General features: G+C 28.0%; 3 protein-coding genes across 7 annotated transcripts in view; 1 reads left to right on the forward strand and 2 right to left on the reverse strand.

The window, feature by feature from the left end:
• Hnrnp-k (Heterogeneous nuclear ribonucleoprotein K) overlaps positions 1-18071 on the forward strand; it is a 47361-nt gene extending 29290 nt beyond the window's left edge. For all 4 annotated transcript variants that reach the window (XM_074243797.1, XM_074243816.1, XM_074243806.1 and 1 more), the window contains 5 exons: positions 12130-12258; positions 12361-12787; positions 13239-13429; positions 13916-14085; positions 14747-18071. In XM_074243797.1, coding sequence (XP_074099898.1) covers positions 12130-12258; positions 12361-12787; positions 13239-13429; positions 13916-14085; positions 14747-14777 — 948 coding nt within the window. In that variant the 3' untranslated portion in view covers positions 14778-18071. The remainder of the gene's footprint in view (positions 1-12129; positions 12259-12360; positions 12788-13238; positions 13430-13915; positions 14086-14746) is intronic.
• LOC141528012 (cytochrome b5) lies at positions 6176-8000 on the reverse strand. Of its 2 annotated transcripts, none has more exons than XM_074243837.1 (2): positions 7851-8000; positions 6176-6815 (listed from the first exon to the last, which is right to left on the reverse strand). In XM_074243837.1, the coding sequence occupies exon 2, from the start codon at positions 6797-6799 to the stop codon at positions 6401-6403; it is 399 nt and encodes a 132-aa protein (XP_074099938.1). In that variant the 5' UTR covers positions 6800-6815; positions 7851-8000; the 3' UTR covers positions 6176-6400. The 2 variants fall into 2 exon arrangements, with proteins under 2 accessions (XP_074099938.1, XP_074099943.1); XM_074243842.1 differs by lacking the exon at positions 7851-8000 and adding an exon at positions 7661-7718.
• On the reverse strand, positions 9107-10527 carry LOC141528007 (cytochrome b5). Its single transcript, XM_074243829.1, has 2 exons — positions 10374-10527; positions 9107-9741 (listed from the first exon to the last, which is right to left on the reverse strand). The coding sequence occupies exon 2, from the start codon at positions 9662-9664 to the stop codon at positions 9263-9265; it is 402 nt and encodes a 133-aa protein (XP_074099930.1). The 5' UTR covers positions 9665-9741; positions 10374-10527; the 3' UTR covers positions 9107-9262.
• Positions 18072-18533: the final 462 nt, after the last annotated feature.

Raw genomic sequence — 18533 nt, forward strand, 5'->3', positions numbered from 1 at the left:
GTTGGGATGGCACTTGTCTATCCTATCGACCTTTTTTTACCAGTGAATCCCAATTGCACGAGAGTAGCTGAGCAGGCACGTCAGCCAAGCAAAGGGAGAGCTTGCTTAAAAATGGAAAGACGTGGCACCACCACTCAGCGACGTCGCTGAACCGCTTTATTTCGATTCGAGGTCGCGTCTCCGAGACTTTATTGATTCCCCTCACGATACTGTAGTTTCTTGCACTCTTTTTATTCCCAATACATCCTCTTCCGCTAAATCGGATTCTATTTTCCGACATGATCGAGATTCGTGAGCCGACACCAATGATATACAGGAATTCATCTGTCTTTGTTGACAGTCATATGTCATTACTAAAGATATTTTAATCTAACGTTAGTCGTTGGTGATTATTTATTCAATTTACCTTTTTAAATTACTTTTATCGTTATATTATTATTATTGTTACCCTCATTATCATAATCATCATTATCTTCATCGTATTACTAGTTGACTAAGTTTTCCCGAAATTTCTGGGCTAATTATGTACCCTCGAGTTCTCACATGAACAATTATTTAAGTATTTGAAATTCATGAATGCCTCGAGCTGTAGAACTTTAAGTTTAACATAAACTTTCAACAAGTTTGATTGATCTTCTCTATCCGTCTCCATTATACCACACGTAAATACATATACTTTGATGCTTATTAATTGTGTTTCTATTAATTATTCTCATCAGATAATAATTACAAACAAATGCTACTCATCACTATTGAAAATTTATCAAATGATGAATATTATATTTTATTTGAAAATTTATTTCTAATTAGTATAATAATATTTTTCGCAAAATCATTCATTGGAATTAAACTTTTGTTATCAGCTCGGATTTCCAGTTTCATTTCAACTAATTAAATGAACTATTTACAATTAAAATATTAACGTCAACTTCATTGAATTAATATTTTTTTAAAGACCTGTATGTAAAATGACGAATAAAAATCAAAAAGATTTAAATTAATTGAAATTATAATTTAACATTTTTAATTATTATATTTCTGGATAAAATTTAAATTCGTCATTTATCAAATTTATAACATTTAAAATAAGTTCCGAAAATTCAAACGTGCACGCCTCGTAACGCTCATTTATTTTTCAAGAAAAAAATAAATTGTTTAATTGATTTAAAAAAAAATTATAATTTAATAATTTCTTAGAGTATTTTTTATTATTATTTTTTTTTTTTTTTTAATTATCGGCGCCCATTTTTCTTGTCATGCGCTCGCAGTCTAAAAAAATCTAGTCATCGTTCTCACGTGAGAAAAATGAAAAAAGTTCGTTTCTTTTTTTACGTGTGTATCATAGTGAATTTTAATAAAAATTCAATTTAAAAAATAAATACGTAAACTAGGCTCCTGATATGAAATTCGGCACCATTTCATCGAATTCTTAAACTAATAAAGAAAGCCCGGTCTCGAAAAAACAATTTGTTCGGAAGTAATCGTTGGTACGTAAAAAAAACAGCGGGTGACATCAGAAGATGGTTTAATTTAAGTGTTTTCTCGGTGTACATCTACTTATAGTATTGTATAAGTGCAATATAATTGTGATAGAAGAATTTGAAGATCACAAAATTGCTTGACCTTGACAAATCGGGTGTAAAGCACAACCTCACGCGCTTTGCGCTATGATGCGTGCAATTTAGTTGTCTAATAAGCTTCTCATGGTCAGCGTAACAAATTCCTACAATTCGTTTCGGATTACTCCAAAGTTTATCGCTGTGATAATATTATTCCGAGATAAATTTATCAACTCCAATTAAACATACTAATATAAATTTTGGATTTCTAAACTCATAGTCAAACATTTAAACGAGCTACTCAAATCTCATTTTCTTTACTACCAATTCATTATCAGCATTTTGCGCAACAAGTAACTAAAGCAAGAGAACAAAAACAAAAATGAAATACAAATTAACTTCCTGTGGCGTTGACTTAAAATTTGCATCTGCCAATAATTTGATTCGTCACTCATGGGAAAAAAATAACGTTCTTCTGTTGTCCATTGACAAGACACATGTCATGTTCATTTTTGTATTCGTATATTGTTTCCATATACGCCCCTAAGGTCCGATCACTGACATATGCATCACCCTCAATTATAATCTATACACGCGATATTAAATTAACTACACGTTTACATTTTCATATTTTTATTTTTCTTTACTTTTTGTACAAAAACTTTTATCAAACATTACAATAAACTTGTCGAAAATAAACTGTTCATTCAACATTTCATACATTTTTCTTTTCTTTTTTTTTTTTCTTTACAAAGTAGAAATATGAATTAAAAAGAGTAATAAATACTTTAACAAAAATTAACATTTATTGTTAAATTAAATATAAAGTTTTATGAAAGAAAATTGTTAAATGTAAAATTTTAAATTTTTGTGCTAAAATTTTGAAATATTACGAAAAAAAAAATACCAAAATTTGGTCTAGAAAAATTTGAATAAATTTTCACACTAAAAAAAATAAATTCAACAGTATTATAACTGCGATTGAACTTCTTTAAAATGAACCCGCGTAGTTGTTCGGAAGAAATGTAGACAAGTATTTACTAAAATAGTACATACACAAAACTTATTAAGTATATACATACCCATATATATATATATATATATATATATATATATATATATATATATATATATATATATATATATATATATATATATATATAAAAGCGTGTGTATTATACATAGACGATCCTCACCATCCTCGAAAATTTAAACTCTAAAGTTGGCGAAGGGAAGCCGTTCGAGCTTATAACCCGGAGGCATAAAGGGAACGAAACCTCCGGCTTCCGGTCGGCCGTAAAATCCGGTTAGGTGACTGCAGAATATTCTTCGGTCATACCATCTCTTATTCTCGCTCTCATCCAATTACTTTATCGTCCAAGGTAATGTGTAAGCCAAAAAATAATGAAATCAACTAAAATAAAATCCAAAGGTCATTTAGCTTGGGTTGTTTGTTGTTTGGAGTCGAAATCAAAATTTCATGCCTTCATTAAATAAAATAAAATTGAATCATTCATTTACTCTCGTTGTGAACATGTGTTTGGCAAGTTTATGCAGCTGAGATAAGATGAGGGAATAGGTCGTGGGTTGGATCAATATCGACAGCCATAACTAATACCACAACTTGCGCGCACAACCCATTCCAAATATTCGCCATTACGTTGTCATCATTCTACATATTTATATTCTAGATCTGTCATCTCTCTGATGGTCAAATATATTTATAAATATATATATATGGGTTACAAATTAAAATATTAATAAATTATTTAACTAAAAATAAATAACGTATTAAGTAGATTTACTGAAATTGCTCCGCGGATATACAGCAATTGTAAAATTGATCTTACTCGTTACCTTGTAGATGGACGTATATATTATATATTTATATAGATAGATTTAAAGATAAAACCAGTGCAATCTCATGGGATTTTATTTTTCTTGAACTTTACCTCCGGATCGTCTGAGTTAACTTTCCCTGTCTCTATCTCATTCTGTTAAATTTTCTGAAAAGTTTACTCGATGAAAAATCTTAAATATCGCTAGTACAGACAGGTATACCACGTAAATCCTTTTTAAAACTAAACGAAATCGTAATTATTTCTTTCACTTTAATTGAATAACGTGAAAAGATTTTTTATTTAACAAAGAAGAAAATAATTATAAATAAAAGGACGTTAATATTTTAATTACTTTTTGTACAATAAGCCAACATCAAAGTAGTTTTATTATTTTTAATACTCATAAAAGAATCATTTACATCTATTTAACTCATATTTTTCTCTCAACGATTTACTCAGTGGTACAAAGTACACAAATATATATATGTATATATTTATATACTTATGTACATTGTTCTCTTGATGTCATTCGCAAGTAAAGTAGATGTGCCCGTTTTCTTTTGGCTTCTATAAAAAATGTGTAGAGTACAATAATGAAAGAAGGAAGACGGACAGTGTACGATGCCAGATGTATAGGTAATATAAAGTCAAAAGCTACTAGAGTAGTATAGGTTGGTTGGTTGGTTGGTAAGAGTAGTATGCAGTAATCTTGGATGTACATTAGTATGTTGTGAAAAATATGAGAAGAGTAAAGAAATAATAAAAAACAAAAACTTTTTAAAGTATATTAAAGTTTTTATATGAAAATTCATCGAGTTGTAGATGTAATATTTAATATATATGGTAGATATGTAGGCGAGGGAGGCCACTGAATTACTCTTGGTGACATGTGTTGCTATGGGGGTTCGGGTTGTAAGACACGCAACCTCAAACAGGTGCTAGACCAGGTAACGGACGTCCGTAAACAGCTGCTACACCAGGTGCATAAATGTCTGCTCTCTTTGGTTGGCCCAATACAGGCAAAAGTCTTCTTTTGAGTTGAATGAGAACCTTTGCCTTTACCATTGGTATTACTTCTTCATGTTCTTGTTCTTGCTCTTGTTCTTCTTCTCGTTTTATTCCGTCTTTACCTTTTCACATAACAGCCGTACGCTTTTTATTACTTTTACTTTTATGCCATTTAAAGAAATAAGTTCAAAAAGGCTGATCTTACCCGCGGGTAAAAAAATTTTTTCGTTTCTTTTTTTATTATTATTCTTATTATTATTTACAACATTGATATTAACTATACATGAACAAAGTAATGTAAAATATTTGAATTATTACGAAATTTAAAAACGTACAACTGATGTCCATCCAGTTGGTATTTTTTCCTCTCGCTTTTTTTTCATCCCCTCCATTTCCATCGGAAACGACCGGAAGTATGTACGAAGAAGAAAAAGAGAGAGGGCATTAAAAAAGTCCCAAGGGTGCACTCGGGGCGCGCACGAGATGATCCAGTCAGTTGACACTCAGCCATTCGAGCGGATGGTTCACTCGCGGGTTGGATTATTTATTAACTTTATTTAGATTCAATTTATATCGCAATCCCTCATGTTTTAAATTTGTTTATTTCTATTTATCATTTAATGGTTAAAAGTTTTGTAATTTTATACTCGACTATGCATTTTACTGCGAGGTGAGTAGCGAGTGCTTTTAATTTTTTTTTTTTTTTTTTTTTTTAACGTTCATGTTAGTAATATTTTTATTATTATCAGTAGTGTTACTGATATTAAATATTTTTTTTTTTTTGAATATTTTATTACATTTTACTCGTGAATTATTATTGGAGTAAAACACGCGAATGTTGATGATTATTTAAAAATAACTACAGGGTGTGTATACGCTGATGAGTCACGAGGATCGAATTCCCTATTGGTAATAAGTATTCAAATGGGAATTGGATGATATCGAAGGGATTCCGTAATAGTTTATAAAATTCGTAAGCTAAGTTGAAGTTTTATAGCTGAAAACTCACTAAATAAAAATTTGACTGTATTTTCACTCCTATTTCTTTAAAAATTTACTCAAGAATATTTTTCCACAATCAAATTCAAATTATGTAAATTTTAGAATTTTAAAAATTTCATTTAAATTGATCGCGGTATTATTTTGCATATTTCTTCTTTGTTTGAATTTATTGATTAAACTGGCTCTCTCTATTTTTAAAAAAATTTTTTTAAATGATTATTGTCAATTATTAGAAGACTGAGAATAATGATAACCAAAAACTCGAGTCTTTTTGATTCAGTTAAAATTTTTGAACATTCAAAAAATTTGTTTTGATTTTTCAAATTGTTTTATTAGTTTCATGTAAATTTACTTGAAATTGCTCCATATTTTTGTAAAACATTAATTTTGCCTTATTTGAAAATATCAATACACTGTTTTCAAGAAGTTATTACTTCTTATTCAGATAAAAATAACGACATGAAGAACATATATTCTATAATATAATGACAAGTAGTTATTGGGCAATGTCGTAGATTTTTTTAGTTATTTTTTGTATGAATTTCACCCTCTACTCATATCAGCAAAGTACCAACTAGTATGCGCGTTGTTAAATTCTCTCGCTCCAGTTGTCTGACGCAAATCGTCACCAGCACAAGTTTCCCCGGTTAACGACACCCCTGTACCCTATTCGTAATTAGTACTCGGCTAATTTACCGGGTTTTCAAGTAATTATTTTAATAAATAACTTGAGAAATTTTCTTGTTAGTAAAAAAAAGCTCTAGCCATTTTTTAAAAGTTATTATATTTTTAACTGTTTACAAAAGTTAATAAATTTTAGCCATTATAATTATAATTATGATAATTAAATGATACTTTTTATACAGAAAATCGTAAAGTTTATCAAAAAAATTAATTTTACTATTGAATGGGTTTATTTACCGACTCGCGGTTCTCAAAGTCTATGGACTATTTTTGGCAATGGAAGGAAAAGTGATAAGAGTAATTAATTCAAGCACCGAGCTTGAAATACCAAGCGGCAATTAAAAAAGACAGGAACCCGCTGACGATCATGTAAAATAGAATCGGTGGGCCTTCGACTTTTTGTTGATTTGTTTTGTTTTGTCCAGTAGTCCATCCTTTTTTTGGCGCACTATTCGTCCGTTCTGAAGCGACTATTTCGCCAATCATATATTTCTTCATCAATTCTTGTGCATCTGCTGAGTGCCCGACGTCATCAAAGTCCTCAGATGCGTCGACACCTTTATGATCAAGAAGAATTTCTTCTCCTCCCGGATGTTCGTTCAGAAACGGGGTGACATCGTAAACTTTATCGTGGATTATTATCCTCGTTAATTTTCGGTCTGTTGCAGTTATTTCGGCTCTTGTAAATTGTTTCGATTCCGTCATTTTTTAATTGAATTATCTGCAATGAAAATTTTAATTAATAATTTTATAAATTTTAAACATTATACTTTTTATTTTTATTTCAAATTTTAAAACGCGGTAAAATAATGAAGTTTTAATCTATTCAATTGGAAATTCACTTTTTTTTATTTTAATTTAAATGCTAAAAAGAGTCAGAGCTATAACATTTAAAAAAAATTTAACCATCAATCGTTTATAACTTTATCTCCCGGGATTAATTTAAATTGTTATAGATTGAGCGCGCTCAAGTGGTTTTACCGTCAACTAAAAATAACGCGTAATATCCATTGCATAATTATTTATTCCAGTCGTTATTAAATATTAATGACTAATAACATGTTTACTATTGCTAATATTATTAAAATTTAATCAATATTTGTGCTTGTTATATTCACTCGATTTTTTTCATTCAAATTGAAATTAATTAGTTAAAAGAATCAGCCAATTTAAAGCTTCCCACATTTAAAAACTCAAGAAGATAAAATTATATCACAAATTCTACTTCATAAAATTTATTACTGAATTATGAATTATTTTTTACCGATAATTCATAATCAATTATACCAAGCACAATAATTAATTTTGTTTTCCTTTATCGTATTATTTCGCAACAACATGGCGTGCAGAATGCTCTTGAAGGATAAATAAAATAAAATTAGATGCGTCATTCCGTTTCAGATGAATAGAAAAAATGTTTACACCCTAAAATTATAAATAATTGCAAATACTTATATGAAAATGATTGACAAAAAAAAAATAATGAGTGTTGTGATCTTTGATGTAATAAATTAGAGAAAAAGAGTAGAGCAGAGGAAGAGGATGAAAAAAAATTTGTCGACTCACCTCTACTTAGTTTCAAGAGTCTTGTCTCTAACTCTTGCTCTCTTTCTCTAACTAGTGTCTGGAAGCACGTGATTTAAAAAAGTTCTATTTTATATTTTTAACGCAAATTTACGTTTTATGAATATTCATCAACATCAACCCTCATCTCACTGTTTCCATATTCCCATCCCTGTTAAATTTTTTCACTCACCAATGATTACCAAGACGAGACAGAGACGTCAGCGGTAGTTGGAAGTAAATTAAAAAAATAATTATATAAACCAAAGTAATAACAAAAATATCTTATAAAGATAATTTATTTATTTATTATAAATATAATAAATCCACTATAAAAATTATTAATACACTGAATGACGTTACTTGACGATAAACTGTCGTACTTGTCACAATCACCACAATATTTATTCATTCCCTCTCTACTTTTACAACTCTTGTGTCTCCCCACTCTCAGTACATCCTTTTCTGTCTTTTACTTTATTTTTATTTTTTATCCTTATGAATGTTCTCGACAGTTGACCTTATCTATACTATCTTTTATATATATCGCACAGTAGGTAAAACGGGATGAATAAAATCAAAATATTTAAACACGAGATGCTAAAATGTGATTTGCTATTTTAAACCAAAAAACTTCCATATATCCGTGAAGAAGACACAAGTTTTATTTTAAAATAAAATATACACATTTATATTTCTTGTAGCAGTTGAACTTTGATCCGTACAGATAATAAAATACGCGTGTATTTAATACCCATTAACACTGAACAGTAATAAATTTTACAGTAAATGAAGCAGAAAAATAAACGAATAAATAGTTTTTTTTTTTTTTTTTTTTTTTTTTTAAAGTAACTAAAAAAAAAAGTATATTATTATTTTCATTTAAAATATTCCACAGAGCTTTAATTTATCAGTGAATGTACTTTCAATTTACAACTCATATCTTTACCGTCTCTTGTTCTCGCTTCGAGCCATCGCTGATAAAACAGCTCATCCCCACTCTCTAACAGATGCATTTAATATCGCTAAAATGATTCTGTTGTGACATAGACGAAAAATATCTCCATTGAACAAATAAAACCCAATGTAATGAAAATTATATTTATTTATTTATTAATCAGTATCTCCGTTTTCTCGCATATTTTATCTATAAATAACGCGCTTCTGCTGATATTTTTTACAAAAATTTTTTTTTAGTTCAACAGTACCACAAATAAGTGCATACTCACTGCTATTTGCGTAATTGAATGCAATTTTTAATTATTTTTATTCCTTAAGTATCTACCGAGATTAGATAATTGTTGTTATCATATTTTTATATTTACTCATCTTAAATTCAATATTAAACAACTCACTTACTAAATGCCATGATCCTTTTTCATATTGCTTTATTTATTAATTCAAAAATTAATCTATTAATTTAACTTTCTTTTAAAAAATTACGATAAATATTGTCAATAATAATTTTATTAATCAATTACAGCAAAGTATCCACAATATTTACCATTTTAAAAATTTTAAAATAATAAATGAATTATAAATCGATTAATCTTTTGATAACTGCGTTTACAAATAAATATATCAGCGATAAGATAATTTTTTTTTTTATAAAACATAATAATATATAAATGCATAAACGAGTACCAACAAACCGGTGAATAAATATGGCAAAGTAGAGGTTTCTTCTTTAGTTTCTTCGTACTCCCAATTGTCGTCATCTACAGTCGGCTCTTTTTTTGAATAACTAGGAGATGGCGCCCCGACGTCGCCGTCTGCAATGACACCTATTTTGTAGGTTTCTCTGAGTGAAACGGCCTCAGCTGTATGCCCCATTTCATCGAAGCACACGGTGCCATCTTGTCCAGCGAGATTCAAAAGAACTTCCTCGCCTCCAGGATGTTCTTGTAAAAATTTAGTCAAGTCATAAACTCCACCGTGTATTATCATCCATAGATCTTTTTCATTATCGTGACTTGCAACTTCAGCTGCTGAATATACTGTCGTCATTATTAATAATAACTACTTCAACTATTCACTATTTTAGCTTATTATTTCTTGTTATGTCACTTTGTGGAATGATAAACCTGAAATTATTAGAATATTTAACTATTAATTAAACGGATCAATTTAGTTAATTGAATTTAAATAAACTAAATTAAATATAAATATAAATACAAAATATTTAAATTCAAGTTTATTCAGTATCGGCTGTTGAGTAATAGTAAATAAATTATATTAATGTGCAACGACTGTAAATTAGATTAGTATACTCAAATTTAAATGACAAGCGTCGTATTTTAAACTATGTATACTGATTAATGATTACTATGAATACTATTCACTAGTTATTGTATCAAGGGACAATTACAAGCAGAAATTTGATCGATACTATCAACAATAACACCAAATACATGGACGTATTAGATGTTACCGTAATGACTATCCAATAATTAATCGTATCACTAAATTACAAATTATAACACACGTCCATTTTTTTAATTATTGGTTTATTGCACTAATATTTACTGAGATCGAAAAATATATTATTACTTCAGAATTTATTTACTTACAAAATTTATTTCTTATGAATTTAATCATTAAAAAAAAGAAATATTAATTTTTTTACTCAATGCAATATTGAGAGTAATTTTTTAGCACTAACAGAATTATATTCTACTCTATTAATAATATTATTATTTGAGAACGATAACATTACTTTTATGAAGTAGATATTGAACTTGAGAACGAGTGAAAGTGAATTTGAATTTACAATCACGTGGCCTCACAACTGGTTTATATACTTATTATTCTTCGTATATTTATTTTCACTTTTTAGTTGGTGTAAAAAACTACAATCTTACTCGACAAATTGTTTTAGCTTGACTGAGTCTCTTGGTTCAGTAATACAGAATTAATTTAAAAAAAAATTAACTATTGCGGATAGCCAACATTTATATACACTTTAATTGAATTCATTGATTCCTCATTAACACAGAATGGACATGAGGACAATACCGGAGATTATTAATTAATGTGAGAAAATTTTTATATTTATTGGCTATTTCATGGATATGGATTTAGAATATTAATATGAACGTTTAGTTAAAAAAAAAAAAAAAAAAACAGAAAAATTTTTTATTTAAATTATAATTATTATCATTTTAAAAGCGTCTTAAATACGAATTTCATTTTTACTCTACTTACAGCCATTTCGGTTTTTATTTTCAATTTAATAATCCTACTTTTACTTTATTGCTTTCATCGCAATAACATTTTATTGTTATCCGGTACAGAAATAACTACAAGTCAACATGTATTACATTCTTTATTATTGACAATTATTTCTAGTTTTCAAATAGTAAATGTAACAAGTATTAATATCACATATTCTGTAAAGAAACATATTTTTCTGTTAAAAATTTACAATCTTACTTTTAAGAATCCATAAAATGCAGCAATATTCTCCAATTTTTATATAGTAACATTTTAGTAATATAGTTAAAAAATTTAGTTTTGTAATTTAATATTCATAAATCTCTTTTATTTATTTTTTTTTTAATCATAAATATAAATTTTCTAATAGTAATTTTATTGTTATTAAACTTTAAATTTGTTCAACAATTTCCAAAGTTAAAAGCGTTGTAAGTATAAGTGTGAAAAAGTTCAACTGAGTAAAAATTTTAGTTATAAAAAATTAAAAAGTATTAAGTACGTGACTTTTTACTCTCGATAAAATAATTAAAAAAATAACAATAAAAATCGATTTTAAACATTATTATTTCTCAAAATTTAACGTATATCTAAGTAAATTGTAAATGTATAGTTCAAAACATTTAATACATATAATGGTGCTATATACTTGAAAGTTCATTGAAATAACTAAAAAAAAAATAATGAAAAACATTTCAGCTTACATTAGTGTTATTTAGTAATAAGATCCAGGCATTTTAGCTGATATTAATATTCATTTTTACACGAATGAAAATAATGACGTGTGCTTGTTAGTTAGCATTTACCTGGTTAATCAAGATAGGTATGTTACCAATAAAAAAAAATTACTGGTCTCTTAGGTCCCTCTACATTATAAGCGATTGTTCTCACGCAATCTAACGATTGGCCTCTAAAAAATTACGTTTCTGCGGTCACTTTTCGCTGTTTGTCGCGTCAACTCCGATAAACATGGATAAACTGTAATACGATAAAAAAGGAAAAAAAAAAACCCCAGCTAAAAATGAGAAACATAAAGCAAAGATTGTAATATGCGATAGTTAGCCATGAAAAAACGTAAAAGTAGTCGAGAGAGAAGGAAAAAAGTATTCAGCAAACGGGAATAAGAATAAAAAAAAAAATTTTTAAAATAATTTGAATGGTTGTTACCTTTGGTCGTAAAAGTCAACGAGCTAGTACAATAATAGTTGCCAGAATACTTTCCGAGTAGAGGTCTAATGGAAATTCTTGTGTTTGCATTGCAGAAAACTGGCGCGAGGATCAAGATTTACTCAAACTGTTGTCCCCACAGCACTGATCGTGTCATCAGCATTTGCGGAAAGTCTGCAACATGTATGGATTGTATCAGAGAATTGGTTGCCACCATAAAAACTGTAAGTTTATTTATATAATTATTTTTTATCAATAAAAAAATTTTTTTAATATTTTAATAAATAATTATTGACTTGTAATTAAAAATAAAATTTTTTTTTCAGTCACCGTTGAAGGGTATAAATAACGCGTACGATCCGCACAACTATGATGACTACTATGCCGACGAGTATGGTGGTTATGGAAATGGAGACGGTCAAGGTAAACCTGGATTCCCAGGCGGACGTGGAGGAGGTGGCGGCGGCGGAGGTGGTGGCGGTGGAGGTGGTGGCGGTGGAATGCCACCCCGTCGTGATAACCGAGGCGGCGGCCCACCAGATATGAATCGCGGATTCCCTCCACCACCCCGCGGAGGACCTCGCGGAGGCGGGGGTAGTATGTCCGGACCACCCGATCGCGGATACGGCGGCAACGCTCGAGGTGGAGGCTACGAAGGCGGTAGAGGAGGTGGTGGCGGCGGTGGAGGCGGAGGTGGCGGCTACGGTGGAAACCGGGGTGGCCCACCGCCTTTCGGTGGAGGAAATTACAACGGTAAGCAAACTCATGCTTTTTCTATAAAAAAATATCTTCCATCTTTCGAGATTAACTATTGATCTGTTTGCCGACCGAGTTATTTTGCCAAAAGCAAAAAGCTTATTTGAGATATTTTTTTTTTCTTATAGAGAATTTATTATGGTATTTTAATGCAAATCGCTTTAGTTGAGTGGTATTTTTATAAGATATTATTTTACTAATCTAGATTGATAAATTAATATATAATCATGATGTAAAAATTTTTTTATGAAATAGACGTTTAATTTTTTTACTAGTGATGAGCGAAATATAAAAAAAAAATTCTCAAATAAAGCGCTGTTGCATTTATTTAATTTTTTTTTTTTTTATTGTTTCTGTTGCAATATAAAAGATTAAGAATATTTGTGGATTTTTAAATCTTTTTTCGTTCTGTCATTGAATTTATTTTAAATTAATTTATTGTTTACAGATAACGGATGGGGAATGCAAGGAAACGCTCCCAACGGACTCGGTGGAGGCGGTGGCGGTGGTGGCAGCGGCGGCGGTGGTGGCGGTGGTAACTCTGGTATGGGTGGCCCTCCGATGGGCGGAAATAACCAGGGTAACCAAGGTAATATGGGTGGAAATAAAACCAGTACCCAGGTTACCATTCCGAAAGATGTGAGTATGCGTTATTAAAAAATCTAAACTAAAAAATTAATATATAGTATACGAAGAAAAAATTTAATTAATATTTTATGACGGGATCCATAAATAATATCTCAGTTTGCAATTTTAACGATTCTGACGTTTAAACTGTTGACTTTAGACTTTTATGTAAGATTTTTTTTTCAAGTAAAATTAAATTTTTTTTCATATCCATTTTTTTTTTTTTTTTTTTTTTTTTTATATATTACAATTTACGTATATTAAAAGTCTCCATAATTCTTTGCGATAACTTTGAGATTTAATTTACAAGCTATGTAGAATAACTTTATTAACTATCAAATTTTTTATAAATCTTGAATTTAAATAATTTTTCATTAAAAACGTTTGTAATAAACAGTTTCAACTACAATGCCAGTTATAAAAAAAAAAAAAAAAAGTTATTTATTGTCTATTTTTATATTTGATGTTTTTACTCATTGACGTAAATTTAATTTACAGCTTGCAGGAGCTATAATTGGAAAAGGAGGTGCGCGAATCAGAAAAATACGATCAGACAGTGGAGCTTCCATCACAATAGATTTACCATTACCCGGTAGCAATGATCGTATAATAACAATATCTGGATTACCAAATCAAATACAGATGGCCCAGTATCTGCTGCAACAAAGGTAATTTTTTATGATTTATACTCGTGCTTAATTTCATTAAATCCATTCATTCATTAATTAATCAAATATAGACAACTAATTTATAATATATCATAATATTATTAACCAAACTGTATTAAGCATTAACATATTAATAATTATTAAAATGCATATATTGTATAAATAAATATTTATAAATACTAATAAAAAAAATCATCGCTTGTATCTAACATTTATAAATTGTAAGTGAGAATGGCAGTAATAATGAAGGTGAGATAATATTCAATGAAATAATGAATAAAAGAAAGCTTGGAATCAACTTGAAGAGAAGCAATATATTTAGTCATCCGGCGTGAGTGAATGGAGCTCTGTTGTATGGAAGACTAGTGATTTTGTTGTTCTACTGTATAGGTAACAAGGAATCACTAATCATCCTACAAAGGTGCTCAAAATCGTCGACTCCTGTGTGCTTTGGAACTAACACCATCCTGCTGTCGTTAAATCATTAACCATTGCTTTCATATCTAGATTTAATTATTATTTATTTAAAAATATAGTAATAAGAAAAAAATAAAATAAGTTTATTTATCATCAACGATCTCATTTATTGCAATTATAAATATTTAAAAAATATATATAATTATTTAGCTTACTTTAATTGAATTTTTAATTTATGTTACAGCGTACAAGACAACGCGGATCATCATTATTAAATTTCATGGACTGATACGCTAACGGGGAGCCAAAGATGCGTCTGAAACATTATTTCTTTCGTCTTTTTTTTTTTCTTATTAAAAATGCATCACCATCAACACAACATTATTAATAATTACTAAATAAAAACATTAATATAATAACGTAGAAAATACATTAATAAACATATTTCCAGTACACAATAACTGTACGTTGTGTAATAATATGATCCGGAGTAAATTATACGATAACAATCAATCGCAAGTGGAACAGTAAATTAAGTCAATTAATTAAGTACCACAATAAAATGCGATTAAGTGTAATTTTTTTTTTTTTTTTTTTTTTTTTCACGTAGATATTTTTCAAATAATTATTTTCTCTGTATTCAAAATCAATCTGTAGATTATTTAATCTAATGTCTTAAACATTTTATTAGAGCACTTAAAAACAACAATGATAGAAAAAGAAAATAATTATCTACAACAATTCATTACAATTATATTTTTCTCCGTAGACTAAAAATAAGTTATACTTGATAATTTCTTTTTTATAAACCTTTATCGTTTGACTAATGCCGACATTGAGTTACATTTTTTTTTAATGTATATTTTTTTTTGGAATTATCTGTTTAACGATTAATGTAAATAAGTAATACCTTTATTCTATAAAATAATATAGAATTTACAATTGTTTCATTACTATTATTATAATCATTATTATTACTATCATTATCATTATAACATTTATTAATCATATTTTTCCTTGTAATAACATTTTTTTTTATTAACGACAGTCTTCAGGCTGATTTGAGCACCGTTAAACAGTACGAACTCTTGAAGTTTGTCATAATAATAATAATAATAATAATAATAATAATAATAATATTAACAATAACACACAAATATAAGTGTACTAGGAAATCCAACAAAAATAAAAAAATAAATCGCTAATTGTCATTTAAAATGGCCTAAAAGTTTTGATTCGTCGATTCACCGAAATAATTAATGAAATTATTAACTTTATAATATTAACAACTGTAATACTTCTCTAAACTTTCTTACATCCATAGTGTTAGTTAACGTAAAAAAAAAAAAAAATAAATAAATAAAATAAAATAGTGACCATGCTTATGGAGAAAAATCATGTATATAATTAACATTTTTTCTCAAACTATAGCTATCAAATTTTTGAAACATCAAGTTAACAATTTTTACTATGAATCTTTAGATAAAAATCTAGAAACTATTAATTTTGTATTACATTTTTTTTTTTTTTTTTAATTTCTTTCTTAATTTCTTTAGTAGATTTTTGACTTCAGCAGGCGCTTTATTATTATTAATTATAACAACGATAGTTATTATGATTATTACAATATATAACATTTAAATAAAAATATATATCAATAATGTTGATATTAAGAAACAAATTATCGATTGTCAAAACTTAAGAGATCAGATGTGCAGAAAATTTTAATAAATTCGTTACAGGGATGATTGTCAGTTAATAATTTTTATTAAAAAAAACTCTAAACACTCCGATCTCTTGAAGTCTTTCAGAGTAGAAAAATATTAAGTAATTAAAAATTTTTTTTGTGTGTCTTACGGATTTAGTACGACTTTAAATCAAAATAGAGAATAAATAAAATAAATCATTTTTATTATTAATTAATACAATTATTGTTGACTGCATTCTGTAAATTCAGCTGGTATTGTTTACCCTCAGGAATAAAAAAAAAAAAAAAAAAAAAAAAGGGCATTTGTATAAAAAATCAATGGCTGAATATATCGACGAAGTAAATAAAATAAATAACTGAATCACCGAAATTATTCTCTTTAATAGTTCTTAGCTAATAAGTCGTACATAATCGTTAAAAATTTATTCAAACGCATCTATCGGTCAATTGACTCGTGCATTTTGTCTATTAATTATTTTTTTAATTATTATCTACTATTATTATTCTCATTTATTGAAAGTAATTGATGTAAACACATAATTGTGTTATAAGTTAATATGAGAAACCCATAAACATAAAACGTGTGAATGAGTTTGTAAACAATGTAAAAATATTCGTACAATTATTTGTGAGTGTAATTTAAAAATTAAAAAAATTTTAATAAAATAAGTTGACTTATAATTTATGATTATAATATTAATAATAATGGTAATATTAATCCGTAAAACCAATATTAAATATTAACGATTATAATGAATTGGGCTAAAAAAATAAATAATAAAAACACTTGCAGATGTTGTACGTTTACATTTAAATGTATTATTTGTAACGATTAATTATTTGTCAAGAATAAAGTCTTAGTGCAAAAAATGTAAAAAAAAAAAAAAAAAAAAATACAAAAGTTGTCAAATAATTAACAGAAAAAAAAAGTCCTTCAGTAAAAGTTCAGCCTACTGTCTTTTGTAATAGAGATGTCGACAGCATTTTCTTTTCATCTTTTTACGGTACGTTTGATAATAAGGCTTTTGAGATAGGACTGAGAATGCAAACTCAGCACAGGGTGACTACAAAAAGTTTCTGTCGTTTCATATTATGCTCTGCTTTTACTTCTACAGTCGAAATTCCAGCGTCGTTGAAGTTTACTGTGAGTAGTCTTCTTTGCTTTTAAGGAAGATATTGAGAATTCGTAAAGGAACTAAAGTTTTCTGTCTTTATCTTTATTTTTATTATATTATATGAAGTGTGATTACAACTTTATGCTTTTTTTCTAACAAACTAAACCTAGCCAAGGAAATAAATTATCAACGTAGATAATCTTTAGTGTGCTTGTACTATATGCCCAATGAGTTGAGCTAAAAAATATTAAGTTTCATTTTACGTGATTTTACTGTTGGAAGAAACGAGAGCAAGTTTGATCTTTAGAGTAGAAATTTTCTAATATTTATATGACTTAATTTAAACTTGCAACCTTGCAGTCACTATGTGACTGCCGTGACTTGTGAACTATAAATAAATAAAATTTTGTTTTACTAAATAATGACTTTTGCAAAATTGCATTGTATTTTCTTAAATATTGACGTTTTTAAAGATACAAGCTCATCCCGATGTTACACTCATCAAGAGCTTTCATTTGAGTACCCACATGCATTTTTTATATATTTTTCATATATACATATATATAATATACTAGCTGACCCGGTGAACTTCGTATCACCTACAAAAATTTTTTTTTTTACAAATTTTGATTTGTGATTTTTAACCTGTAAACTCTAATTTATTTTTGTCAACAATTAACACTGGTCGTATTGTAGACGGTTAAGTTGGTATTAAGTTATTAAATGAAACTTGTTGGTCATTTTAATATGTTTTATGTGTTTTATTTATATAATAAATGTATAACAAATTATAGAGCCTTTGGCGCGTAACCAAACGATCCGGGTTCGATTCCCGGTCTGGGCTGTCCGAATTACTTTTTCAGTTACCGAAAATTCCTACTGAGTAAAGGTCCTCCCCTTCCCCCTTTATCCTTTATTTCCCCAGTTCCCAAAAATTTCTCTTTATTAACAAATTTAGCTATTATATATCGCTTTTTATATATATATATATATATATATATATATATATATATATATATATATATATATATATATATATATATATATATATATATATATATATATATATATATATATATATATATATATATATATATATATATATATATATATATATATATATATATATATATAAAGATACCCAAAGTATACTTGTACGTATCTTCCTGCATATTGGACAATTTTGTATACTCTTGCAACCTTGAGGC

This window comes from Cotesia typhae, unplaced genomic scaffold (genome assembly GCF_013202065.1).
Source record: "Cotesia typhae breed Kobodo isofemale line unplaced genomic scaffold, CoteBio_Ctyphae contig_11, whole genome shotgun sequence".
Lineage (NCBI taxonomy): Eukaryota > Metazoa > Arthropoda > Insecta > Hymenoptera > Braconidae > Cotesia > Cotesia typhae.

What these genes read in the sequence shown, in the direction of transcription:
- LOC141528012 (XM_074243837.1), bottom strand. Translation starts at nt 6,799, where the DNA reads ATGACGGAATCGAAACAATTTACAAGAGCCGAAATAACTGCAACAGAC.
- LOC141528007 (XM_074243829.1), bottom strand. Translation starts at nt 9,664, where the DNA reads ATGACGACAGTATATTCAGCAGCTGAAGTTGCAAGTCACGATAATGAA.